This window comes from Amblyomma mixtum, chromosome 3 (genome assembly GCF_055824585.1).
Source record: "Amblyomma mixtum isolate Tamu chromosome 3, ASM5582458v1, whole genome shotgun sequence".
NCBI classification, from domain to species: domain Eukaryota; kingdom Metazoa; phylum Arthropoda; class Arachnida; order Ixodida; family Ixodidae; genus Amblyomma; species Amblyomma mixtum.
In genome coordinates, this window is record NC_143014.1 from 18,956,461 (window position 1) to 18,983,982 (window position 27,522).

At 45.1% G+C, this 27,522-nt stretch overlaps 1 protein-coding gene and 1 pseudogene across 1 annotated transcript; both read right to left on the reverse strand.

Moving 5' to 3' along the window:
- Positions 1–3,413: 3,413 nt before the first annotated feature.
- Positions 3,414–4,761, reverse strand: LOC149349376 (uncharacterized). The gene has a single exon (XM_089575443.1). It carries the CDS (start codon positions 4,759–4,761, stop codon positions 3,481–3,483), a length of 1,281 nt encoding a protein of 426 aa, XP_089431569.1. The 3' UTR covers positions 3,414–3,480.
- A 19,155-nt stretch (positions 4,762–23,916) lies between these two features.
- On the reverse strand, positions 23,917–24,421 carry LOC149349377 (uncharacterized; annotated as a pseudogene).
- Positions 24,422–27,522: the final 3,101 nt, after the last annotated feature.

Genomic DNA, 27,522 nt, shown 5'->3' on the forward strand with positions numbered 1-27,522 from the left:
CGTGGCTTAGAGTACAAACTGATCAATTCGCGCTACAAGGCATATACAGACGAAAACACAAACGGGTGAAGCGTGTATAGGTTCATGCTTAGCACCCGTGCTGTCTGACCTATACATGGCTAAAGGGAATAGGAGCTCAAAACCTGTCCTGGAAGACGTGGGAATAGTCGCGTGTTTCAAATACTGGATGATTTTCTGCTATGTTTCCCTGCGGAAAAAGCAGGAGATGTAGACACAGAAGCGATCATAGAGGCCTTCCAGCGCGTCTTCGCCGGACTGGAATTCACGCACGAACTTCCCGAAGCATCACGAATGAGATTCCTGGACCTCGAGATGATGGAAGGCGATCCGCACACTTTTTTTTATTTTTTTTATTTTTTTATTTAAACATACTGTGAATCCCCAGAGGGATTGTAACAGGGGTGGGTACAGAAAAACAATTTTACAGTATTATTAACAAAGAATTATACCAGAGAGAGCGACACAATCGACTGGTTACATTAATACAGGACGTGTCAAAGTATATGTACAAGGAATTCAAGAGGCAACACAGAAAACTTACTGTGTTTCAAAATACATAAATAACAATGGTAAGTACACAATTTGTAAAATTAGGATCATAAAATACATGCAAGTAATGCAGCACCAAACAATGAAAGCAAAATGATCAATGTAATAATAACACAGATATCATACAATAGTTTTACTCTGTGTTTAGCCACAATAGCGCTTCTTCTACAAGCTGGGTAAACTTTTCAGGCGAGCTTTTTTGTGTAATTATTGGATCAAGTTTGTTCCACTCGCGCACTGCGAGAGGAAAAAAGGAGTAGTGAAAGGCGTTGTTTTTACACGAGAATTCCTGAATTGTGAGAGCGTGTTTGTGGCGTGTGTTTCTAGAACGGTTGATACTAACAAAGGCTAAGGGATCAATCTTAAAGGAATTGTTAAGCAGTTCAAATAGGAACTTCAAGCGGTGTACCTTGGCTCGGTTAGTCAGCGTCGGAAGGCCTGCGAGATGTAGTAGTTCAGTTGGGGAATCGGTGCGGCGGTACCTGTTGAATATGAAACGAACAGCCTTGCGCTGCACGCATTCTAACATGGTTACATCATTTTTCACGTACGGAAACCAAGCTATGTTGGCGTATTCAAGAACTGGACGAATAAGGGTGACATATGCGAGTTGCTTAGTGCAGGGAGCAGAATGATGCAGCATACGTTTGAGAAAAAACAGTTTGTTCGTAGCTTTTTTTGTGACGTTTCGAACGTGCGTTGACCAGTTAAGATCTGATGTTATTGATACGCCCAAGTACCGATACTCCTGCACTTTACGTAGTGGGACGTTGTTGAGGCGATATTAAAAATTTAACGGTGTCTTTTTCTTGCTAATTGTCATGGAAACTGTTTTGTCTGGATTCATAATCATCTGCCATTTATTGCACCATTGCGAGACACGATTCAGGGCGTTGTTAAGGTTTACTTGGTCATTGGAATTTTTAATCTCTTGATAAATCACGAAATCATCTGCGAATAGGCGAACTTTGACATTTATATCCTTGGCTACGTCGTTAATATAGAGTAGGAATAAAAGCGGAGCAAGTACTGAGCCCTGTGGGACGCCGGATAGAACAGGAACCGTGTCTGAAACGCATTCACCAAGCTGTACAAACTGGTAGCGATCTGCAAGATAGTCACTAATCCAGCGAAGAATCGGGCCGTCTCCAAATAAGTTCTCTAGTTTAAATAACAATTTCACGTGGGACACCCGATCAAAGGCTTTTGATAAATCTAAAAAAATAGCAACAATTTGTGACTGGTCGTTTATGCCTAATGCGAAGTCATGAAGGGTTTCAATTAGCTGGGTAACGGTAGATAGGCCGGATCTAAACCCATGCTGGTTTGAATTAAGTAGATTGTGTTCTTCTACAAACTGGGTTATGTATCTAAGTATTATATGCTCCAGTAATTTACAGCACGTGCAGGTCAGTGAAATGGGACGATAATTAGTCGGTGAAGATGAGTTGCCTGACTTGTGCACGGGGACTACTTTAGCTATTTTCCATTCTGATGGTAAACGGCCTTCCCGGAGTGGTTTTGAGTATACAAGAGAAAGAAATTTACTGACTGGTTCCGCATACCGTCTCAGAAAAGCATTTGGGATTCCGTCCGGTCCGTTGCTTTTCTTCTCGTCTAGATTCAGCAGAAGCGATAACAGTCCGCTCTCAGATATAATAGGAACACCTGGCAGTTTGACGTGGGCGGTAGTGCTGGGCCTGCATTCAGGAAGCTGGTTGTCGTCTGGCGTAAAAATTGACTGAAAGTACCGGTTGAATGAATTTGCCTTTTCTCTGCCTTCCTGGGGAGATACCGGCGGATGAGGGTTTGGTCGTTGATTTATATAATGCCAAAACTTATACGGGGCTGTTTTGATAAAATTGTTTAATGTGCTACTGCAGAAACGTTCTTTCGAGCATTTAATTTTACTCTTAAGTGACTTTGTTAATTCCTGGATCCGCAATTGGTAGGCTGGGACAGCTCGTAACTTGTTAGATTTGCGTAGCCTTTTTATTTTGCGCTTCGTATGTATTATATCACGCGCGATCCAAGGATTTTGCTTACGAATGACCTTTTTTGTTGAGGCTACAAAACTGTCAATGCAATGACCAATATGAGCTTTGAATTGAAGCCAGGCCTCGTCTATGCTGGTTTGTTCATTGGTGCAGATATCATAGAAGTCTGGAAATTCGTGAGCAAGGTATGTAAGTATGGCTGCGTCATCTGCTCTATTAAATACGTGTACACTTTGAAATGGACGATGAGAGCGGATGACATTCGGTAAGGGCAAGGTGCACACCACCAGTTCGTGGTCAGAAAGGCCTTCATGTGTATGAATGTTAATTGTACCGCGGAGGAAGTGGTCTGAAACAAATATTAGGTCGAGAATTGTTCTGGACGCTCCCTGGATCCGAGTGGGCGTGGAAACAAGCTGACTTAGATTAAATGTGAATAAAAAATCAAGCATTATGGAGCTTGCCACAGTTCCTGAACCCAGAGAGCTCCAGTCAATTTCTGGAAAGTTAAAATCTCCTGCCATTAGTATCCTGCTGCCAGACATATGCTTTAACATGTAATCAAACAAGGGATCTAGGTACGAGTTTTCTGCGTTTGGTGGCCGATAAACAACGCCAACGTGCGCGATACCATTTGTTAGATAAATCTTACACCAAACTGCTTCAACTGTTGGAACGTCCGGCATGACTGAATATTTTATGTCACCTTTAATAAGCAGAGCGACGCCCCCTCCTTTTGATTCTCTGTCTTTTCTTACAATTGTGTAGCCCGGCGGCACAATTTCACGGTCTGAAATGTTTTTGTGCAACCATGTCTCTGTGACTGCGACAATATCGGGTTTAAAAGCCAGCACAATAGCTTCAAGTTCATGTGTTTTATTTGTAATACTGCGTGCATTTAAGTTAAGTACAGTTATTGACGTTTGCTCCTGGTGATTCGCTTTCCGGTGTTGCTTTGATCTTCGTTTTTTGGCTCAACTGGAACAATGTCACTGCTCTCACTATCCCACGTTAAGAGCTGACCATTTATTTTCACTTTGTCATATACCAGAGATACCTTTTCTTTTCTATCACGGTGTTCTTTAGTGCGGTCCCATAATTTTTTCCTAACATTCCTGACAGCAAGCGAAAAATCTTCTCCAATGGAGAAACCGGAATCTTTTAGTTTAGAACATTGTTTAAGAATGCTAAGTTTGTCTCGGTAGTCAAGAAACTTCATGATTATAGGCCTAGGTCTAGTTTCGTTGTCTTTACTTGGTCTGCCCAGACGATGAATTCTTTCAATGTCTGTCTTTGTAATTCCAAGTATATCCTCAAAGACCGTTTTCGTGACAGTTTCACGCAAAGTGTCTGTAGTTTCATCCTCCTGCTCCTTAACACCATAAATGATTAGATTAGAGCGACGGCTTCTGTTCTCAAGCTCATCGATTTTGCTGGTCATGGAAGCAAGGTTACGTTCTAATTCCGTAACTTTCCTGGCGCACTCCGTGACTTGCTTTTCAAGCCCACTAATTTTTTCAAGCTTCTTTTCTATTGCAATAAGCTTCTGGTTGGTTACAGCTTTACCTTTCTTAATTTCCTGAATGTCTTCAGCAATTATCTTCAGCTGTTCAGCAATCGTTTGGTCAATAGGGCCGGGATTTTCTTCGATATCACCGCTAAGCAAAAGCAGATATCGGAGCGACACAATCACATTCAAGAGCAATTCACAAAGCGGCTGTGGGCACGGCAGCAACAGCAAGCAGACGTTGTTACTTCTAAATGATTTCTCGTAACGTTTGCTCACCTGTGCAAAAAATGCGAACGAGTTGGTGACGCTCATCTTGGCGTTGCCGCCGCGCCCACTGCCGAAGGATCCGGCGAAGCCGCATTTTATACTGGATGGTCCTGATGTCCGTGTCGATGCGTTTGTGGTTTCCGTTGATAGCCGCGTGGTGCCATACGAGATATGATAGTCGCGCTGGTGAAAAGTGGCGGGTCGAAACGCTGGGATCCCTTCATCGCCTCCAGTAGTCCGAAGAATGGTCACTGACGCTTGACATGCCGATGGCGGCGCCTCTGGTAGCAGCAGCAATCCAAGAAAAACCTGTGCAAAAAATGCGAACGGGTGAGGCTTGTTGGCAATACAAAACCAATTGTTGGCAATACAAAACCAAAGAGAGAAAAAGCCATCCTGCCATACGACTCTGGCCATTCGAAGCTCATCAAAAGATCGATCGCATTCTCCTGCATGCTACAGGCCACTAAGAAGTCCTGTGCACACGTGGTGCAAAAAAGCCTTTAGGCTCAAGTTGCCAGACTGAAAGAAAGCGGCTATCCAAAATCTTTATTGACCTCAGTTGCAGAAAAGCTACTAAGAAGGATGACGTTTGAGGCTTCAAAAAAGGAAGAATCTGAGGACAAGGTTCGGCCCATTGTTATACCACATATCCACAAGGTGTCACACGGCCTAAAGAAGATCGCAGGCAAGCACAATATCCCGATAGTATTTTCCTCCCACAGAAAGCTTATCGGAATGTGTGCAAAAACGAACAACATCGACAGACAAAAGCCGCCGTGCGAGATCGCGCACGAAGTAAGATTTGTTGAATGCGACAAGGAAGTCATCTATGACATGCCGCTCCAATGTGGTAAGAGGTACATTGGACAAACCGGTAGGTGCATCAACACTAGACTGAGAGAACACGCCAACTCATGCGGCCAGGTAACGCACCCTGGCAATCTGGCTTCCCACTGTCACCATTGCAAATGGAAGCCTCATCACAATGACGCAGCCATCCAAGGCCACGCCAACACCAAACAAGAAGAAGGATGCAAGCCTCACCTGGATGACACCACCATACGAGGTCACGGGAAAACAAAAACTGAACGTGATATAATTGAAGCCTTCAATATCAGGACTTGTGGAACAGAAAACTGCGTCAGCACACCATCAATAGCTCTCGAAGATAAAGAATTAGACTGGTTAAGGTCACTGCCCAGATTATAGACAGGAGGGTGAAGGCAGCAGTTCAGATGCAAAATTGATTATCTGGTGTGTAGATCATTTGTGCCATCCAGCTCTGTATAAAAGCGACACGTTTCTGTCAAGTAAACTAGTTGAAAAATTACGCGCTTCGTCCTTCTGTGTTTCCGTGTGTGTGTCCCTTGTAGCGCGAATTGATCAGTATGAAGCACCAACTAGCCCCCGCTCTTGCATTGTTAATTAGAGTACAACTTGCTGTAGTGAAACATAACTAGTTTCTTTGGGAGTAGAAGAGTTTCAGAAAAGCCGCTAGGTTGATATTATCTGGGAATGAGTCAGAAACGCCAAAATACGGATCAGAAACTGTATTTGTTTCCCTTTACACAGCTAGCTGTCTTCGGTACACATCCGCCCTTTTACACTAACTGGCGTCCACATTGGTCGGAACAGAAGAGAGTCGCAAGCAGTCAGTTTGATGTGTCTCTTCTTACAAGTAATGCGGTATCTGAAGTGCAGCTGGTTGCTCATTTATTTCTTTTGAAGAGACTTTCGATCACCTTAAGGTTTACCGAAAGGCGAGCATAAGCGTGAGCTGTTGAACCATTTCTGAAAAACTTGGCACCAAGCATCAGTAAGGGCAATGGGGTGACGCTGCTTTACGTGTGCCTTGGGCAAATGAATCAGAATAAAAAAGGATAGTTGTGCAACGCAAAATACCAGTACATGATTTTAGTTTCGATACCTGGGCGCCGCCATGTTTGTTTTACTCGAGCGCCGCCTACCGCCGACGCCATCGTGGGCTGATAACTTGCAGCCCGTGGGCTGCAGCCGAAGCAGCGTGCGATCTCTGGAAGTGTCATTCGCCCGTTTTCTTCCTGCCAAGCCTAGAAATTTTGGGTGGGTGTTCGCCTCGTGTCCATCCTCGTGTGTGCTATGCCATTAGCTCCTGCAATAACCAATTGGGAGCAAGCGACCATTCCTCGACGCAGCGAACGATCAGCATCGGTGAGTGCCATGCTCGCAGTTCACGCGTGTAGTTTTTGTCGCCGGTTGCCTGTAGGGCAAATGCGGCACGGTGTTGCATGTTAGAAAAACGAAAGCAAAATGTGTTGAAACAAAACATCGCGGAGAGCAATGAATATCTAGTTTTTCGTGGAGTTCAGTTTTTCATGAACGCTTTCGCTGCCTGCTTGGACATGGCGAGTGTGACAGTTTAGATGCTGAGCTTGCGACAGAGTACCCCGTTTACAAACTGAACATTTTGGAAACAGCGAGTGCATGACCGAAACGAGTCCACTTCTGATGATTACAATGTTTGTTTGCGGAGATAAGCGCAATGAAATTGAAATTCGGCCCCTCCTGCCGCTTGCGTAGGGCTGTTCGTACTACGAGCAATACAAGCCAGTTGACCGAAAGCAATTCGCATCCTCGCCTTCTCCGCTCCCGCCAGTACTCACTGCTGCACAAATACCAGAAAATGTGCAATTACACGATCTAATAGGTTGGTACGCTAATGGAACGCTATTACTCCTTACTGACAGGCAGAATCGCCGCACCTTTGTTGAGAATTCCAATCTCAATCGGGTAGGGGCACTGCTCAAGTCGCTGCGTTTGTTGCATCTCTGGCGCGGTTATGCATAGTGTGGATTTTTTTTTACAGTGCATTCGATGCGATTTCAGTCTAATAATTTATTACAATGCATGGCAGAGTTTACCGTGCTGTGCACGCCGTGTATTTTTTCATCTTACCTGGCCATGGCTGCATTTTTCCTCATTCTGCAGTTCAGTAAAAGTTCATGTCGCCGCTTCTATTCAGGCCATGCTGTGCAAATTAAATTAAATTTTTGCACTAACGACATGTTTATTTTTTTCAGGTGGCGATCCCCACACCCTCCTGATATTGACGATCATGTGGAGCGGCAAAACGAAGTTGTGGCAAATTTGTGAATTCCTCACATAGTGTACTGCTGAATTAAAAGAGCTCTGCCAAGGCCGTCCAAATACTTGATCTTTTAAAATTGTGCACAGAGTATAGTTTGGTAACCCAGGCGCTGCGCTTCGTTCCGCGCCCGATATTAGACACATGCAGTGGGTTTGTTTCTGACTGCATTTCGTTCACAAAGTGCGCTAACGTTTAAGCTTTTTGTTGGCGCAAGTATTTTTTGTTCACCAACTACGTCCACTGCCAATGCAACTCGGGACCGGCGGAAAAGCGGTGAAGAAATGGACACCGCAGACGTGCTGAGACCTTCGCATAACATGGTGCGCGTACATACTGGCGGCGGTTGTTTTTTTCTAATTTCGTCGACTATTTCCGCAGCCGACAATAAAACAATGATGTCTAGAAGACGTTGGTGTTCCGTACAACATTGCTGCTTTTGTTGTACAGACGCAAGCACGCGCTTGACCGGTAGCTAAGCAGCCGCGGACGTTGCTCCGCGCGCCGGATTATCAGCCGAGGGGAGGACGGCAACTGTGGGGTGTCGCGCAGCGCACGTGTTTGAGAGTATTGCTCCCTCTCCTGCCCGCTCCTCGTAAAATGGTGTATATTCACAAGTTAATCGCCCTAAGGGACACGTGCGGCGGCTGAAGGGGCAGTTTGCCATTGAAAAATCTGATTGTAAGGAAACTCGTCATTTGAAAGTAGACAAAACACCGAGGACTAGATTCTAGTTGAGGCCCTTTATTCACGAGAATAGTTGGGCAGAATGAAATAGGCGGTGCATTTCTGGACAGATTTGGGAATTTTTTTTATTGCTAAAAGGCCAGGGCTTGTTTTACTTGCAGCCTCGCCAGGATAGCAGCTCAAGAGAAACTATGACTTGGAAATCTCGGGAAGTGATTAGTTATAGCATATAAAACTTACATACTACCCAGGTGCTTGACAGAAATGTCCGCAGCCATCAGTGTGTAATTTTTTCCACCGCGTCCGTTATGTACCCATGTTTGTTTTTTTATGCGTGACGTGACGTCACGACAGCCGGAGGAAAAACCGTAGGTAATGATGATGGCGATTCTTGGTGAAAATTGCAAACACAATAAAAAAAATAAAACAGCAAAAAAGAAAAAAACAACAACAAAAAGGGGGCGTTTCAAAGGGGGCGCTCCTATCCATCCATCCATACGTCACGGAGGAAAAGCTGCTGAGAAAATCGAGTGCCGCCAAGCAATAACTCGCTCAAAAAGACCGCGCAATATGCAACGCATTCTTGGCTTAACCAAGCTAAGCCTGGGCATCTTTTTCCTTTGTTCACTTATCGCTGTATTAGGATCACTGTATATGTGTATCCACTCCTGTAATGTCTCGCTCTACGAGAGCGCAATATATGTAAATGATAAATAAATATTAATAGTCCAACATGTAGCATACTGAATATTCAAGAGCCGGGTAACACGTTTTTTCGCGTTTAGTCTCGCTGAGTGTCTGTGGGAAGTTGGCCTCCGGCAGGACGTAACGTTAATATTAGATGGCAGTGCAAAATAAGACGCAGAGCAAAGCACAGAAATTTTTTCTCAGCGCCGCTCATCAGTGAACCCGATCAATATGAGATTGCAAAGTGCGCTTCTACTCCTTTTCTCGATGTCAGCTGAAGAACGTCCTAATTTGTAAGATGAGAAGAAAAATGATCTCGCTGAATGCATTTTTTTCAGCGCGTAATACACTGGACGAACAAAGAAGACACGCAAGACGAAGATAGGAGACACACGCAGGGTGAACGCTGCTTAAAGTGTGAAGACTGGCTGGTTGGTTTTGGTACGTAGAGTGCATTTTTTTTTTTCCAGCGGTAAGTACACAGGGCAAAGAGAGGAGATACACGCAGGGCAAACCCGCTAGACATTTCGCGCTGAAAAAATGCATTCTATGTATATAGACCAACTAGCCCGCCTTTCCACTTTAAAAATGACCTGCCCCGCTTGTAAATGGTTAGACAGAGGATACGCTCCCAAATTCTGCACTAAGCCTGAAGTGCAGCAAATAAAACCTTTCTAATCTTGGTGTTCATTTTGGTGTTTGGTTAAGCTTGGTGTTGGTTTCGCGGTCTTTCTAGTTTTGACATCCAGCTAAACTGAGTCAAGTGGTTTTATACCCAATGCCTAGGTTTTTTTCTACTTTATTTCAGATATAGAAGTATTGGATGGAGATGGTTGCTGGGAAAGAGACACGGGAAATTTGCGAGAATGTGGATAATGTGCACTTAACAGCCGGCGCCACCTGACCATACCACGGAACAAAGGGTGCACTGTTTTGTGGAAATGAGCAGTGAAGTCAATATGTGCTGCACGCATCAAATGTGTTTCGGGCGTGTGTACAAAAGCGCACTAAACTTTGTTTCCCAAATCAAAGTATAATTCAATCACACAGGGTGTCTTCAATACATACCATATCATTATTATTTTCCCTCAACGCCGAGCGCTGTAACTCATCCACCTGTGTGGTAGTGCCTAGTTTTTCCTGTAAAGTACTGCACTCGACAACCAGCTCGAATTTGCAATGACCGATAACACTCTGGGGAGGATGCCAACAAGTAGAAGAAGCCTCGAAGAAAACGTAACAGCAGGCTGCAGATAGCTAACTGCGAGGTAGCGGCTGAGTACCTGGCGGTGTTGTGCTAGCTTGCCGAATTTCTCCTTCTTGTTTTCTGTGCCTGCTCCTGTTATAGGGTGATTGGGCGTGGGACGATGGCTTAATGTCTACCTCTTCTCCCGGCCAAGGGTTTTCCCCTTGGTCGGCCTCTCTTCCACAGGACCAGCTCTCAACTGATGTCTTTTTCCGCAGTGGAGTAACAAGCATTCCTCTGGCTTTATTTCCTGCTGATGGAGGCGCGATTCGTTTGACCAACCCGGAAGCAGTGCAGGTGGCCCTTCAGACTACATCACCTCACTACATGCGAATCACAGATGTGCGGCAGTTCGGCAAGGGTGAGGATATTGTGGAGGTCACCGGACAAGGATTGTGTCGCCGACCTTTTGAAGTGTACCTCCTTCGCCAACCACCCGGTGAGCGCATTTATTCCGCCTCATCTAGCATGCTCCAAGGGCTTAGTCCGAGGTGTTGACTCTCGATTGAGCCCTTCGGAAACGCTGGAGAACCTCTCGTCTGCGGGCGTCATTGCGGTCCATCGTTGCAGCAGAATGGTAGAGGGGGTGAAAATACCTACAGAGTCCGTCATAGCCACATTCGCAGGAGTAGTGTGCCCTTCAGAGATCGAAGTGTGGCCACTAGTGTTTCGAGTTCACGCATTTAACTCTCGTCCCCTTCAGTGTCAGAACTGTTGGAGATTTGGCCACAGCGCCAAAGCCTGCAAATCGGGCTCACGATGCTGTGCATGCGGGGAAAGCCATGCTAGAGAAGAATGCCCTGAACAGCAAGAAAAATGTTGCCTGTGTGGTGGTGCCCACTCTGCCAACTGTCCTGATTGTCCTGCACGAGCTCAAGAAGTGCAAGTTCTAGAGATTATAGATAAACGTCGATGCACGCGACGAGAGGCCTTTGCCGCAGTCAAAGATAGAGCCTCATGTTATTCTAGTGCGGCTGCCAAATGTCCACCTGCAATGGACGCCTCTTGGACACAAGCCATTACCGCTGCGGTTGAAAAAGCAGTGGCGAATGCAATGGACCGCATTATGGAAACTGTATCCACGTGCATTTCACAGGTAGTAGCTACCCAGATGACTAATCTGCTGCAAGCGCACGCCGCTCCGCTCTTGTCCTCTATGGTTTCGGCTGCTACTCCACCATCTGTGGACATCAATAGCGCTCTACAGGGCCAAAGTCAGCATGAGCGACAAATGACTCCTGAAAAATCTCTCCCGAACAGCGTTAAGGACGCATCCTCTGATGAATGTGTTGAGATGGAATTCGATACCCGCGCCCAAAAACGAAGTGGGTCTCCTTTGAGTGTCCCGGATCCATCTTGTCACCAGTCCAAGTCCAAGAAAAGTCATGCAAATCAAAATCCTAAGACCAGGATTCTCGAAGCGGCAGTTGCCGCTGCAGCACTCCCGCCAAGATAGGGTCTTTAAGTGTTCTCCAATGGAATTGCCGATCTATATCCTCAGCTTCAACAGATTTAATATGCCTATGCAATCAACTTCAACCGGATATAATTGCGTTACAGGAAACATGGCTTACTACAGGTATTAATTATCATCTTAAACATTACCGTTCGTTCCGGCTAGACAGGTCTTCACGAGGGGGAGGGTTGTTGTTGCTGATTTCCTTAAAGTTTTGTCACAGGGCCTTGATTTCTTTTCAGTATGCGGACAGTCAGTGCGAAATACTTGCGGTTGATCTCAATATCCCAGGTCAACAGCCCTTTACTGTAGCTAACGCATATTTCCCTTCAGGTGTGCATGACACTCGGCCCCTTGACTCATTGATGTCTAGCAGCAGATCTCAGGTTTTATTAGTTGGGGATTTTAATTCGCATCACGTGACGTGGGGGTTTAAAACAGATTGTTTTGGCTCTAGACTATTTGATTGGGTTTGCGACAACAACATAGTCTGCAACAACTCAGGAATGCCTACATTTGTACGTGGTCTGTGCCGGTCTGTGTTAGACTTAACGTTTTCCTCCCCAGGAGTCTCTGTCACGTCTTGGGCGCCTGTTGACTGCGCGACAAACAGTAATCATCTACCGATTAGTTTCAGGTTTGCGTGTAACTTAACTCTTCCCGAACGACAACAGCGCACCTTCATAAATTACAGTCGCTTTAAAGACACTCTCAAATCAGCTCTCACAACCGATTCGGACCGAACCAGCACTACAAATTCCGAATGTAAAGCTACACATGTATGCTCAGTGTTGGAACGCGCAAGACAACAGTCTCAATTCATTGTCACAGGATCCAAGGATGCAATCACCAATAATTGGTGGAATGCAGAGTGCACGCGTGCCTATAGACGGCGGAAAGCCGCCTGGACGAAACTCCTCCTAAATCAATGCCCAAAAAATTGGTTAGATTATAAGTATGTCGCAGCAACATTTAAGCGCACTATCTCCCGCGCGAAGGAGGAGTATATTACAAGTCATTATGATTTTCTTTCTCAGTCAGGGAATAAACGGGCCTTGTTTAATTTTATGAGGAGAATGAAAGTGATTCCACCGGCTGTCAATATTGAATCCCTCGTTCAATCCCCTGCTGACATCGCTAAAGGGCAACTGAAGCGGTTTTAGAATTCGATGAGTTTTAGCTTGCTGAATGTGCGAAATGTGCTGGGAAAGCCTGCGAAATCGTTTTGCTCTAGCATTTGAAATGGTTTCGTAATCGCCGAATAAAGTCGTCGTCGGCGTTCAGGCTTCTCTGAAGTGCACAGCGACGGGCAGAGGCCCCGATAATGACGTCACGTATGACGGCACATTGTTTCCAGCGAAGAAACGGTTATTCCATGGAAGAAAACCGACGCCATAGAAGGTGAAGCTTACGGTGCATTGTTTGGCGCCATCTTACGACGCACAGCAGCATGCAGGCGTAAGCAGCGGACATTGAAATTTCGGCAACATTGACGTCATTGCCGAGTTTCCTCGCACTTCTCCAAAGTAGTCAGGAGAAGCCTAAACATCGTCGCGGTTTTAATCGACGATTATGTCACCATTTTAAATGCTAGTGCAAAAATACTTTGCATGCTTCATCTGGAAGCTTGATAGATTCGAATTCTTGAATAACTTCGAATTCTCAAAAAACCGTTTCAGCTTCCCTTAAGGCCTTAGAGGGAATTGCGGGTGGCCTAGAACGTCGATTCACATCTGCACTTCATTCTCCACCTACATTCTCATACATCTCGAGTGATTTCATTGAGGTCACTATGCCTGAGCTTTCGCAAATCGTTCTGCGCCTATCACCAGCGGCTCCTGGCCCCGATAAGGTCACTACATCTATGATTAAAATTTTGTTTACCGAATCGCCTGAAGATCTATTGGCTCTGGTTAACCATTCCCTTAAAGGTCCATGGATACCCCATGAGTGGCGTCTTGCGGAAATAGTTCCACTACTTAAAAAACAAGGGGAGGGTTTCACTTCTGACAACATACGGCCGATTTCATTAACATCGATTTTAGTGAAATTGGTGGAACGGGTCCTGCTTCGTCGTATCATGTATTTCATTTCTGCAAATGATATCTTGAATCCTTGTCAAATTGGTTTCAGGCCGGGCTGTTCGATTTGGTGTGCTCATACTGACCTTGAGAGCCGTATTAAATTAGCTCGCAGCACCAAACAGTTTGCCGCGCTTGTCACTCTGGATATCAGTAAAGCCTACGACAGCATCGAGTACTCGATGCTGTTACACAGATTACAGGTCCTTAATTTCCCAAACTATTTCGTAGCCTGGATCTTTGCTTTCCTGGAAAACAGAGAATTTTATTGCTGCCGAAATGGTGTTTCTTCAAGGAAATTTGGACAGACAAGAGGTGTACCGCAAGGCTCAGTTCTTTCCCCTGTTCTTTTTAACATCTTTCTAAGCTCCATTCCATGCATCCATAATGTGACAACTTACGTGTACGCTGACGACATCGCATTTTTTGCTTCTGCAAAAGATATTCACTCTCTGTATCAGATCTTGCAGGATTACCTCAATATTCTTGACAACTGGTTAGGAAGTATTCATCTGTCCCTCAATGTGAACAAATGCGCCTTGTTGGTCTTCCCGGTTTCTCATCCTGTACATATCTGCGTTGCTTATAGAAATCATATAATTCCTCAGGTTCAAACAGTGAAGTATCTTGGAGTGATATATGACTCTACTCTTTCCTGGCGGGCTCACATTGAGCAAGTTTCTGTAAAAGGAGTTCGGGCCATTGGCATCCTGCGTCGGCTTTGCAGCGCTAGGTCAGGGATGAGAAGGCACACACTTCTGCTGATCTATAAAATGTATGTCCGCCCAATTTTGGAGCTCGGATGTGTTTTGTTCTCAGGAGCTCCTGCCTATAAACTTCGACCGCTTGTGCTCTTGGAGCGTGAGGCGTTGCGCCTCTGCTTGGGACTTCCAAAGTATGTAGCTAATGTTGACCTGCACCTTGAGGCGCGAATTCCATCTTTATTAGCCAGATTTCGCCTTTTAACAGTCCAAACCTTTTTAAAATTGTGCGACTCTCCTCTCCACACAGCCAATGTAATATTTCTTAGTCAACCCGCACTCTTTTTAAATGCCACCTGGTCTCGTTTGCATACTCCGCAGATATGCTTCGTGCAGTCCCTCCTCGATCCCTTAAACATTAAGCTCACAGATATCCATCCACTGCATAACATCTCACCTTCAGTCGAGATTGCATTTGATAACATTTTCCCATCGAATGCCAAGCTCCTGCCCTTTCCTCTCCTTCACGGTTTGTTACAGGACCACCTAAGGTCCTTTCCTTTTCATATTCTCATTGCTACCGATGCCTCGCAGGATCGTGAAAAGGCAGGTGTGGGCATTTTTCACCTGCATTGGGATGGTCCTTTTCTCTCCGTCTCCCTGACTTCACTCCAATTTATCTGGCCGAATTATTAGCTGTCATTCTAGCCTTACGTAAATTAGATCCTGCCGTTTCCCAAGTCATGGTCATGACGGACTCCCTATCTATTTGCTTTTCATTATCATCACCCTCTGAGTCTCGGGCATTACGCCTCTTTAAGCAGCTGATCCCGCTCCATCTAAATTCGGTGAGGTTGCTTTGGGTACCGGGTCATGTGGGCATTCAGTTAAATGAGGTTGCTGATTCATTAGCAAGGGCCTCTCTCTGTGGCCCAATAATTGCTGTCCTGCCAACCTGCGCATATACAGCTGCGGTGAGGTTTCGCAGTTACACAATATTTCAGGAATTTTCAGCCTCGGCGCTTACTTCATCTCCCGAATATAAGCACCTTCTGCACCCTTGGAGCAGCAAAGACTGGAGTTCGCGCAGACTGGAGGTCTCTTTCACGCGTTTGCGATGCCGAGTTCCTCTGCTAAATTTCTACCTTCACAGATCTGGGCTGGCGGTTTCTCTGCTGTGCCCATTTTGTGCCGAGCCTGAGACAGTGGATCACTACCTGCTGTTCTGCCGCCGAATCTCATCTTTGAGGAGGCGCCTATTAGAAATTCCGTTTCACCAGCTGGGTCTGCCTGTGACTACTGAGGTTGTTCTTTCCTTTGGCGCTACTTCGCTTGGACGAAGCAACAGGAGTGCGCGTTGTGCAGTTCAAAAATTTCTTCTAGAAACACAGCGACTCCCATGCTAATGTAAATTTTATTTATTTATTTTTCTATTTGTTTTTATTTTTCTGATTATCAAATAGTTCATTTATTATTATTATTATTATTATATTTTTATTTTATTTTATTTTATTTCATTTTTTGTTTATTTTTTTTTCTGTCTCTTTCAGTCAATACAAAATTGAACCATTCCATATGATGCATTCAAATTTGTACATAAAGCCGTCGTCCCAACTTCGATCTCCCAGCTAACAGGACCCCTTTCGTTGGTCAAATGTTTTAGGGGAATCCCCCAAGGTGGAGTAGGTTTGTAATAAGGGAGTAATTACTCATTGGCATCCACCCGAGCGCAGCCATACGGCTACAAAGGAAAGCTATACAGCTTTCTCAGGAACTTCGTAGTTAAAGAAAAATTCGTCCTGGTCCGGGGATCGAACCCAGGACCACAGCTTCACCGGAGCAGTCGCTCTACCAATTGAGCTAACCAGGACGGCAAGCTTATGGTAGGGCGAGAGCGAATTGATCAATAACTCGAAGTGGGAAAGCTGACGGAAAGCCGTATAGCTTTCCATTGTAGCTGTATGGCTGCGCTCGGGTGGATGCCAATGAGTAATTATTCCCTTATTACAGTCCCCTTTCGTTGCATCGTCCAATCTGTCAGCCTATTCCCTAATTAATACTCCTTTTCCTCTAAAGCTCCTAATCATTCCAACAGTTCACCGCCTGTGTCTTGGCCACTCCCCCGTGGTGGGTATGTGCCATTCTACTTGAGGCCAACCAACCAACCAACCAACCAAAAATATTGGCGTATTCCGTACGCCCAACTATAAGCCATTTAATGCCAAAATTACGATTTAGTAATAAAAAAACAGAACAGCATATTATGCCAGCTATAATGTGCTCACACTCAAAAGCCAAAGCAAAAAAGTTTGTTAGCGCCGCTTGAATTTTGGAAATGGGCAAGTCGCAAATTCGCGACAATGGGAATTTTGTGCTACATAGTTATGAAGAAAATAAACTCGAAGGCCCTAATTTCTGCTGAACGTAGTACAGGCATTTGTTCTTGTTCATACGGTTGAGCAAATCGCATTTGGAGCAAACGGATATATCCTCCTAGCTATTGCAGTGGAGTCCAGTTACTTGGCTACGGGACGTTTTTGGGACAGCTTGTTCATTTCCACTACTGCAAAGAACAAGCTCGCACTGCCGTGGGCTTTTGCTCCCCATCAGCACTGCGCTATCTCCAACGACTGACCGCTTTCTAAAAGGCACAGGATGCATGGATCATCCTTGTCACCCATGCAGCAGCTCGTATTCGAGCGGAGCGAAGAAGATGCTCCTCGAAGCACCAACTTGAGCACTGGGAGCGAGGTTCCTGTAAAAGCACTCGTCAGCGTTGGTAAAGCTTATCAGGCCCTTCCTTGCGAGCACAAGATGCCGGAGTGGGAAGAGGGTAATAGGGTGGTGTACGTTTTCTTGAAAAGGTCTTTTCCATGTAAGAGTTCATGCTTTTTTTTTTTTTCAAGAAATTGAGGCCTCCGTCTTCTTCTCTAGTTCAGAATTTGCTTTGTGCAGTGGTTGTCACTTTATTTCCGGTGAACAAATGCGTCCTTTTGATTTCCGCATCTGTAGCAGCTTCTTGCACACATTATATGTCAACAGGAAGTCGGCAGTTTTCCAGCGGAATGAGTTCTATTGTATTTTTTTGGACAGATAAGTTGCACACATTCCCTAGATCGGAAATTCTTTGCTAACCGGAAGTCATTAACTTATTCGCCAAAAAACGCCTGGTTACTAAACAGGCGGTCTTCAAGAGCCCAATGATAGTAAGGCGTTTACTATCGAAGAAATGTTTTTCTGAAACGGCAGTAATTACTCATCGTTATTTACCCAAGCGCAGCCATACGGCTACACAGGAAAGCTATACAGCGTTCTCAAAAGGTTCATAGTTAAAGAAAATTGGTCCTGGTCCGAGGTTCAAGCCAGGAAACACCGCCTCACCGGAGCAGTCGCCCTAGCAACTGAGCAAACCCGGACAGCAAGCTTATCGTAGGGCGCGCGCGAATTGATCAATAACTAAGTGGGAACAGGGTTGGACAAATGTTTAGGGGAAACCCCAAAGAAGAGTAGCCGCCGCGGTTGCTCAGTGGTTATGGTGCTCGGCTGCTGACCCGAAAGACGTGGGTTCGATCCCGGCCGCGGCGGTTCAATTTCTTTGGAGCAGAATTTCTAGAGGCCCGTGTACTGTGCGATGTCAGTGCACGTTAAAGAACCCCAGGTGGTCGAAATTTTCGGAGCCCTCCACTACGGCGTCTCTCATAGCCTTAGTCGCATTGGGACGTTAAACCCCCTAAACCAACCAAAGATGAGTAGATTTGTAAAAAGGGAGTAGCCGTATGGCTTTGTTGCGTATGGCTGCGCTTGGGTCAAGATGTCACGTCAAGATGTACGTCAAGATGTGACGACACTGAAAATAGGATGCGACGCTCCAATCTACTCTTCTTTGGGGTGGATGATGACGAACAGGAAGACTGGGCAATGTCTGAAAATAAAGTAATTAATCTCTGCTGGGATAAACTGGGTATCGCTACAACTGTTGGTCAAATGTTTAGGGGAATCCCCCAAGGTGGAGTAGATTTGTAATAAGGGAGTAATTACTCATTGGCATCCACCCAAGCGTAGCCATACGGCTACAAAGGAAAGCTATACAGCTTTCTCAGAAACTTCGTAGTTAAAGAAAAATTCGTCCTGGTCCGGGGTCCGGACCAGGACGAATTTTTCTTTAACTACGAAGTTTCTGAGAAAGCTGTATAGCTTTCCTTTGTAGCCGTATGGCTACGCTTGGGTGGATGCCAATGAGTAATTACTCCCTTATTATATATCGCTACAACTGGCCAACAATTTTAAAGAGTCCACAGACTGGGCAAATATGATTATGAAAAGCAGCGGCCTATTATAGCTAACCTCACGTATTTTAAGGACAAGGAACGCATCCTATCTTTTGGGTATAAACTGAAAGGAACAAATTTTCCCATTCGTGAAGATTTTTCACTTACAACACGAAAAGCCAGAGCAAAGCTGATTCAGTTCGCAAAAACGCACAAAATGAAATTCAAGCTATCGGTTGACAAGCTACGTATGGATTCACAAACATATGTCTACGACGTTGCTACTGACTCAGTCATCCTGTCTGAACGGTAGCCACTACCACTTCTCTTGTGCTCGCAACTATCAAAAACTTAAACCAGCCGTCGTCTCTTCACCTTTATCAATTTCATTTGCTAACATCAGAAGTATCCTATCAAAGCGCGCTCACGTCACATCTTTGCTGGAGGACAGTGATCCTGACGTTATCGTATTCACTGAAACGTGGCTGCACCTCGATATCGGTGATCATGAAGTTATTTCAGCCTCCAGTCCATTCAACATATACAGGCGTGATCGCCCGCAGAGGCGAGGGGGCGGTGTCCTATTAGGTATAGGGAAATCAGTTGCTTCCTTTGTTATTGATACCGATTCGGATCTCGAAATAATCTGGGCAGCAAGCATGATTTCTTCTAGAAAACTTCTAATAGGTAACTGCTACCGAGCCCCAGATTCCGACAACTCTTTTTTAAAATAAACTTCATGACAGCATGGCTAAGGCGTTTGAACTCTTTCCAGCCGATATCACTTATCTATTTGGGGATTTTAACTTTCCGCAGATTGACTGGACAAAGCTCTCATCCCCTTGTAATGTCTCATTAAGATTCATAAACATGACTTTAGATTTTAACCTATTTCAAGTGGTTACCAAGCCCACCCGTGGCTCCAATATACTAGATCTCATCTTTATAACAGCCCCTGAAACAGTCGGTAACATTTTATACTTAGATGGATTTAGTGACCATGATTTGCTTCAAGTAACTATTAACATGCCGCTTCCCTTCACTGGAGTCACAAGAAAGCAAATTCGCGATTACAAAAGAGCTGATTATGCCCTTATTAACACCGAACCCGAAGAATTTGCCGACAAAATACTACTGCCTTTCTTTCAAGATAGGTCAATCAATGATAACGGGATTCTCTTCCGAGAAAAGCTGTCAGAATTAGTAGCCAAATACGTCCCGCTCATCACTATAACTAATGATAAATCCAATCCTTGGTTCACGAAACTCCATCACGGAATGAGAAATAAGAAAAAACGGCTATACAAAAATGCAAAGCGCGTGAGTTCTCCAAGTGCTTGGAATAAATACAAAAACTATCTAAACACTTACTGCTCTGCTATTTGCGACGCTAAAGATAAATATTATTCACAAGACCTTCCAGCACTGCTCAAGAACAATCCCAGCAAGTTCTGGAAGGTAATAGGTCGGCGTAACATTAGTAACGATATTTCAATACATGACAACAACAACATTCCCTACTCTGATGCTGACAGCGCAACTGCATTTAACTCATTTTTCACATCTGTATTCACTAGAGAAGACAGTTCCTACATTCCTTGCGTGCCCGATTTTGACTACCCATACATGGCTCCGATTGATATTACTCTCGAAGGCATGACCCGATTGATCACTAACCTGAAAGTGTCTTCTTCATGTGGCGTCGATGAAATTAATTCCAAAATATTAAAGAACACCCTATCCGCGTCTAGTAACATCTTACTTAATATCTTTCTGCAGTCATTATTAACAGGCATGCTTCCGAATGACTGGAAAATAGCAAAAGTGGTACCAGTTTGCAAAAGTGGCAATAAACATGCACGTGAAAACTATCGCCTGATTTCTCTAACATGTATCTTCTACAAGATGCTCGAGCACGTTATTGCGTCTCTTATTTACGGTCACTTGGAATCTGTTCATTTCTTTTTCCCCAATCAGCATGGCTTTAGGAAAGGCTTTTCATGTGAATCACAGTTATTCCAATTCACTACTGACCTTCATTCGAACATGAACAACTTACAATCTGATTGTGCATTCCTCGATTTCGCAAAAGCATTTGATCGTGTCGCTCACTGTCGCTTAATATCTAAGCTTTCGGCGCTCAAACTAGATGCTCTAACTTTGTCATGGCTCCGTAATTTTCTTTCGAATCGGCAACAGTTCACAGTCATTAATAATCACTTATCTCCTCTTTCTGATGTTACGTCAGGTGTGCCACAAGGGAGCGTCCTTGGTCCCTTACTTTTCTTAATTTACATAAATGACCTGCCGTGCAACATTTCATACCGCATACGAATATTTGCTGACGATTGTATTTTATACCGATCCATAAAGAGTACTGACGACCACATTTCACTTCAAAGTGACCTGGATTTAATTCATGATTGGTGTAGAACATGGCTAATGACCCTAAATGTTTCCAAGTGTAAAATAATCTCTTTTTCTCGAAAATCGGCAAACTCTTACTTCCCTTACCACATTAGTAACAACATATTAGGTCGGGCTACTAAATACAAATACTTAGGCGTTCACTTCGCACCAAACCTTTCTTGGACTGCTCACATAACCACCATTGCTGCCAATGCTTCACGATCATTAGGTTTCCTGCGCCGCAACTTACAAAGCACTACTGCTAATGTGCGTAAACAAGCCTATTTAACTTTTGTTAGATCTCAGCTCGAGTATGCGTCTTCCATCTGGTCTCCTCACCAAAAGTACTTAATTGACATGCTAGAAGCAATCCAAAATAGGGCTAGTCGATTCATTTAACGAAATTATAGTTTTTAGTCAAGCGTTACCCAAATAAAGCTGGAACTTTCTCTCCTTCCATTAAGAACTCGTCGAGACATAGCCCTTTTATCTCTGTTTCACAAATTAATCCATGCCACTCGGCCACCTTTATCGCACCTGCAACGACCCTCTTATTCATCAACCAGATCGCACAATAACCTCAACTACACGCGCATTTATGGCAGTACTCACGCCTTTAACTTCTCTCCGCTCCCACGTGCTATATGTCTATGGAATGATCTTCCAAACTGCATCGCATCGCAGCGCAACCACGGCACGTTTCATAATCATCTGGTCAAACATTATATATATAACCCCTAGCACGTTTTCTTCTTTGCCCGAGTCATGCCTGTTTTTTTTTTTTTTTGTCACACCCTGTTTATCAGCCCATTTGCCTTTCTGTGTATTTGCTCATTTTCTTTTTTTTCCCGTTACTATTATGTCGTATTTAGATTCTAATTTTTTTTATTCAATGTTTTTCTGCATGTATTTTGTACTGTCGTGATAATTTGTAATCAGCTTTTAGAATGTAACAGTGTTTGTTTCTACGCATTTTTGGTTTCTTATAGCTACTGTTGCACATATTTATTGCTCCCCCCTTACTCAATGCCTCCCTGGAGGCCTGTAAGGTACCTGTAAATAAATAATAAATAAATAAATACCAATGAGTAATTAATCTTTTTTTTACAAACCTACTCCACCTTGGGCGTTTTCCTTAAACATTTGGCCTATACAGTTACCACTTCGAGATCGATTCCCTCTCGCCCTATAAGCTTGCCGTCCCGGTTAGCTCAGATGGTAGAGCGACTGGTCCAGTGAAGCGGTGGTCTCGGGTCCGAACCTCGGACCAGGATAAATTTTTCTTCAAGTGCGAAATTTCTGAGAAAGCTGTATAGCTTTCCTTCGTAGCCGTATGGCTGCGCTTTGGTGGATACCGAAAAGTAATTACTGCCTTTTTAGAAATCTACTCCACCTTGGGGGTTTCCAGTAAACATTTGGCCAAATTCACTTCTATTCTTTTTGAAAAATTTGTGAGAAACTGAGAGATGAAGAATCATGGATGGGGAATCGCCAATGTGCTCATAGTCACACATTGGAGACCATTTTTCCTTGACAAAGCTAGCTCACAGAACTTTAAGAATTCCATTAAAAATTACTCGCTGCGCCAGATGAGCTCATATTTTGTCCAGTTGTTGGGAGATGTTAGCGAACAACATGGAATAAACAGCTTGGATCTGAAAAACAATGTTGTTATCCTTTAACTAAACTATACCGCGTGTTTCACCTAAGATGTTTTGCAATTAAAAAAAATACGATTTTTGAGCTAGAAGAGCGCTTTTTTTTGACATAGCATTTTCAGTGGTGTAGCGCTACTGCATACAGCTAAGACGTCCTACCTAGTAGGCTGGTTAAATATTATTGAGTAGGTAGCTTTTCAACTGGTGCTGTTAGTTTCCTTACTTATTGAGTGGCGTGCAGCAAAATTTCAGTAATGTTCATATCAGTTTATAGGATTTCGAAAGCAGAGTTACCCTCAGTGCTCTGCCAAACAAATTTTCGCTATTTCGAAGAGCTACGTACACCAGAGGGGTCGCATCGCCTTGCCCGCAAGCTTCTCGAAAGCGCATGTATTTTGGCGCGATGTAGCCAAAATTTCTTGGGCGACAGTGCCGAGAGGAACTGCGTTTTTGAAGTCCTATAATCTGATATGAATAGTACTTAGGGTGAACTAAACGCCCCTCAAGAAATAAGGAGACTAACAGTCCAGTTGTCTCAAGGTTGCTTCCAATGTTCTGCTCTCATCAGTGTAGTTCAGGCACTCGCAAAGAAGGTGTCCAGTAGTCTCTGGAGTGGGGCACTGTACGCAATTTGGGTTAGTTTCTATTCCGATCTTATGAAGGTAGTGTTTGGTGTACACTGCGCCAAGCAGTAACCAGTGGAATAAAGTGCCTTGACGTCGCATTACCCTAGATGGCAGATGAAATCGTGAGCCAGCGTCAAGCTTAGAGACGTGGTCCTGTTGATGGCTGGAATCGGCCCATTGCAACTGCATTGCAGCTTGCATTAAATGCGCTAGCATATTCCATGAGCTTGCAAGGCACACTGGTCAGGGAAATAGGGCGATAGTTCAGAGGGAAATATTTAATACCTTATTTGTGCAAGGGAACCACCTTCCTCATCTTCCAATCATCTGGTAGCGAACCTGCATGAAGTGACTGCGTGGAGAGCAAACATTGGTATTTAGCAATTATATGCTTAGTGTTATTTAGGATCTTCGGGTTAATTTCGTCCGCTTCGGCTGATGAGGATGTCTTTAGATTTTCAATTAGGCATTCAATACCAAAATAAGAAAAAGTAACGGATGGCGTAACAGAAAACCTGCTTGTGCTTAATGTGAGATGCGATGCGTCAATTTCAGTGGTGAAAACGGAGCAGAAAGCTTCATTAAATATGTTGGTACATTCAATATCTCTTACCGGTTCATCTTAATCATGCGCCTTTGATGATGACTTCGACTTGTTCTTGGTTTCGTGTGGTTAGCGACTGGTGGTGATACTGCATGCCGTGCGTCACCCTGCTGATCAGCAGGACCTAGAAGTGGTGGAGCGTGTCCTCTTCACGCATGCCCTTGCAGCTTCTTGTGATTGTCTTGATCATCCGTAAAATCTGGTTCGTGGCGGACCTTACGGCTGGAAGGTGTGGGAGGCTTTCAGGTTACTCTGCACCCAGAATCCTAGAATCCCCGTCTTGTTGCTCCCTGGGATCTTCTCGCCCTCTAGGTAGAGATCAATAAAGCCGGGGGTCTTGCAGATTCCTCCTCCGTGCACACGGATCATCGCGTAAAGCATCTCGCTCGCGGCTGCAAATCTCTCCATAGCTGCCGCAGCCTCCCGAAAGGTATCCTCTTTTTGCGCGAGCGGAGCGCGATGTCGTCGGCGTAAAGGGCATTACCCAGGTCCGGAATCTTCCGCAGTTCTTTGGTGAGCGTCAGCATAACAATGCGGGAGACTATAGCTGCTTGCCCAGTTCGTTTGTTCTGCACTTCGATCTGGTCTGATCGAATCTGGCCTATTCTGATCGTCGCCAGTCGGCCCGTCAGGAACGATGTGACGCAATCAAAGATGTGTTTCCAGCAGCTGATGTCGTTCAGTCGCATGAGGATGGCCTCGTGAGAAATTTTATCGAAGGCCCCTTTCAGGTCATATGCGACCAGGAAGTGTTCTCCTCCGTTTGGGATGTCCTATAGGACTTGTTTCCTTAGGATTAAGAACGCGTCTTGCGCAGAGTCCCGGCCAGAAGGCCTGCACTGTGTGCTGTGACAGGCCGTTAACCTCGATGTAGCTTTGGAGGCGGGCTTGGATGACCCTCTCGTACAGCTTACTGAGGCACAAAGACACAGCGATGGGACGCAGGGCATCGATCGTGGGTTTTTTTCCGGCCATGGGAATGGTAACGATTTCCGCATGTTTACACTCCTTCGGTACGTAACCTTTGCTCCAGAGTTTTTAGTTCAAGTATTCGAGTGCCAGATACTACTCAAAATGCTGCTATCGCTTCCGAACAAGAAATATGCTTCGTAGCCGCAATCATTGTTTTTGTTTTATTCGATTTTTTTTTATGGTACCAGATAGTCTAATACTAAAACGCTTCTCTTGTACTTCCTGATCTCTCGATACTGTGCCAGTGTGTGTCTGATTTACTTTTTCTGTATTGCCGCTTCTCGTCAATGCGCTAACCGTGAACCCCCTCAAGCCTGTTTAGAGGCTTTATGTTCACTGTCCTCGGCATCTGCGCTGTTGGAAATACAGGGTGCGCAACAACACGACTACGTCCGAGAGGTTCATGTAAGGCACTCTTCCCCAATGCACGTGCAACATTGACGGAAAGCAAGAAATCTCCAGGGGATCACCCATAGGTCGGCAGTTGATCCTGAATTATAGTGAGGGAACCACGCTGCGCAGCACGAGATTCCGCGCATCTTGGCTGCAACCGGTTCCTTTAATCGCCGTCCCGAGGCAGCCAGCATTGCACGCTCGTCCCTGCCGAGATAGTGCGCCTGAATGCCTGTTGTGCGCATCCTGGGAACACCTACACAGCCCGCTCACCGTCAACGAGCCTGGGCTGAGCCGAAAAAAAAAGAGAAGAAAACCATGTACGGCTTCCAGCAGTGGTCGGCATACATTGCTGTCCTTCCAACTAGAACCGTGATTTCTTTAGCATTCACTCAGGCTTGCAGCAGGCAATATAGTGCACCCCTTCTGTACAGTGCTCTAAGGGCAGCACAGAAACTAAAAATAGCAGTGAAAATGAAAGGCCAGTATGTGATCGCCGCATATGAGACAAAGGCGGCGAATTGCATCATTTGGTTCAACTTCCCCGGCGGACCTCAAACTTCGGTGAAAAACTGAAGAGAATTTTTTTTAACGTTCGCTATGCTAGTTGCTGCATTCGTTTCTTTTGTTTCGTATTTCATTAAACCGTACAGTGCAGTTAGTGTAGGCTGGCTGGTGTACTTGGGCTTGTTTAGGGCTTTTTGTGTTTACCGCTTTTACAATTGTGCGAGTTTTTAACTAGCTGTGTAATCTGATCTCTCCTGCGGCGACTCACTTAGTTCAATGTTCCTATTAAGTGTACTAATTACCATGGATCGTGTGTTTATAAGGCGACAGAACATATGTACCCAATGAAAGACAAATGGAATATCACGGAAGAAAACATGTCCAAGAACTGATCACTTTGCGGAAAAACACAGGACACTGGAACAAGGCATGAACTGACAGAAAGAAACCCGTTACTGCCTTACTTCCTCATTATCAATGCTAGAGAGAAATTGGTGACAAAGAAAACATATGCGGTGGGAATTAACGTACCTTACTACCGAAGTAATGTACAGGAGTACAGTACATCACTACTGGGAGCTAATAAGACGGAGAAGGCACGTGAAAGGCTCGAACGCGCACGAAGTTCCGAGGTGAAAAGGCTTTCAGGATATCTCTGTTTTTACTTGCTGGACACAGCTGGTTTGTAGGCCGGCTGGTTTAGCATTCGGTAGCGTTCTAGCTGTACATACGGGCGCCTACATACATATGACTGTCTGTTGCGCCACAGAAGAGACAGGAAACGCGCGCGATATCCCGAAAACACGCAGGATGGCGGCGTATCGTGATCCTGTTAACTCCTCTGCGCCCCTTTAGGCGCCTTCGGGAGGGCGCCGAGGCGCGCGTTGCGCAATGATTGGCGCTGGTACGCGATAATTCCCGAGCCAAACAGTGACATTTTTGCCAGGAGCTCTGCGAAACGCAGAAGAGCGGCGGTAGACGAGGCTGGCGTGCAATCAAATTAGGCTCGTGGGTTCCATGAACAGTATGGCTGTGCGCTTTGCTGGTGGTCGCTCAGAAGCTGCCGGGTGGCCAACAGCAGGAGAGCTCAAGAGGCTGATTTTACGTGGTACAAGAATGCCTTAATGGCAACATCCGAGTAAGTGTGCAGAGAGAAGCTGCCATTCAAGAGAGTGGAGGCGGGTGATGGGGACATTGTGTGCGATGTCAAAACGGGGTCTCCCGTTTAACGGCATATGCATTGTAAAAATGTCTCCAGCAGACCTCGAACATGTGACACGCCATGTAGCATGGTCTGCCCCGAGGTGCATGCGGACACAAGCAAAAGGAGCGCGCTCTAGTGCTTGGGAAGCATTTGGGTGTCTCTGCCAGAAATTAAGAACAATCGTGTGTTAAAGCTCGAACGTTTCAGCGGAGTATCCATACACCACGCCTTCCAAATTCAGAAGACTGCGTTACAAGACAAGAAGAACGAGGACATGATAAGCCAAGTCCTGTCCTAACCTCTCGCATGTCTTATCTTTTGGCGCAGTTTTTTCTCCTTGAGATGCACTACCAACTGGCCCCCGAAAGTGCGATTTTGAACCACAGTTCATGCCGGGCAGTACGTGAGCGGCGTTATAAAGGCGTACTTCCGGCCACTCCTGCCTGCCTCAGAAAACCAGACCGTATTGGCGGACATTTTTTGCTGCGCTTTTCTTTGCAAGCGGTTTTTACTGGCAGCTTTTCTTTGATCTGGAACCTGCACCTGCACCAG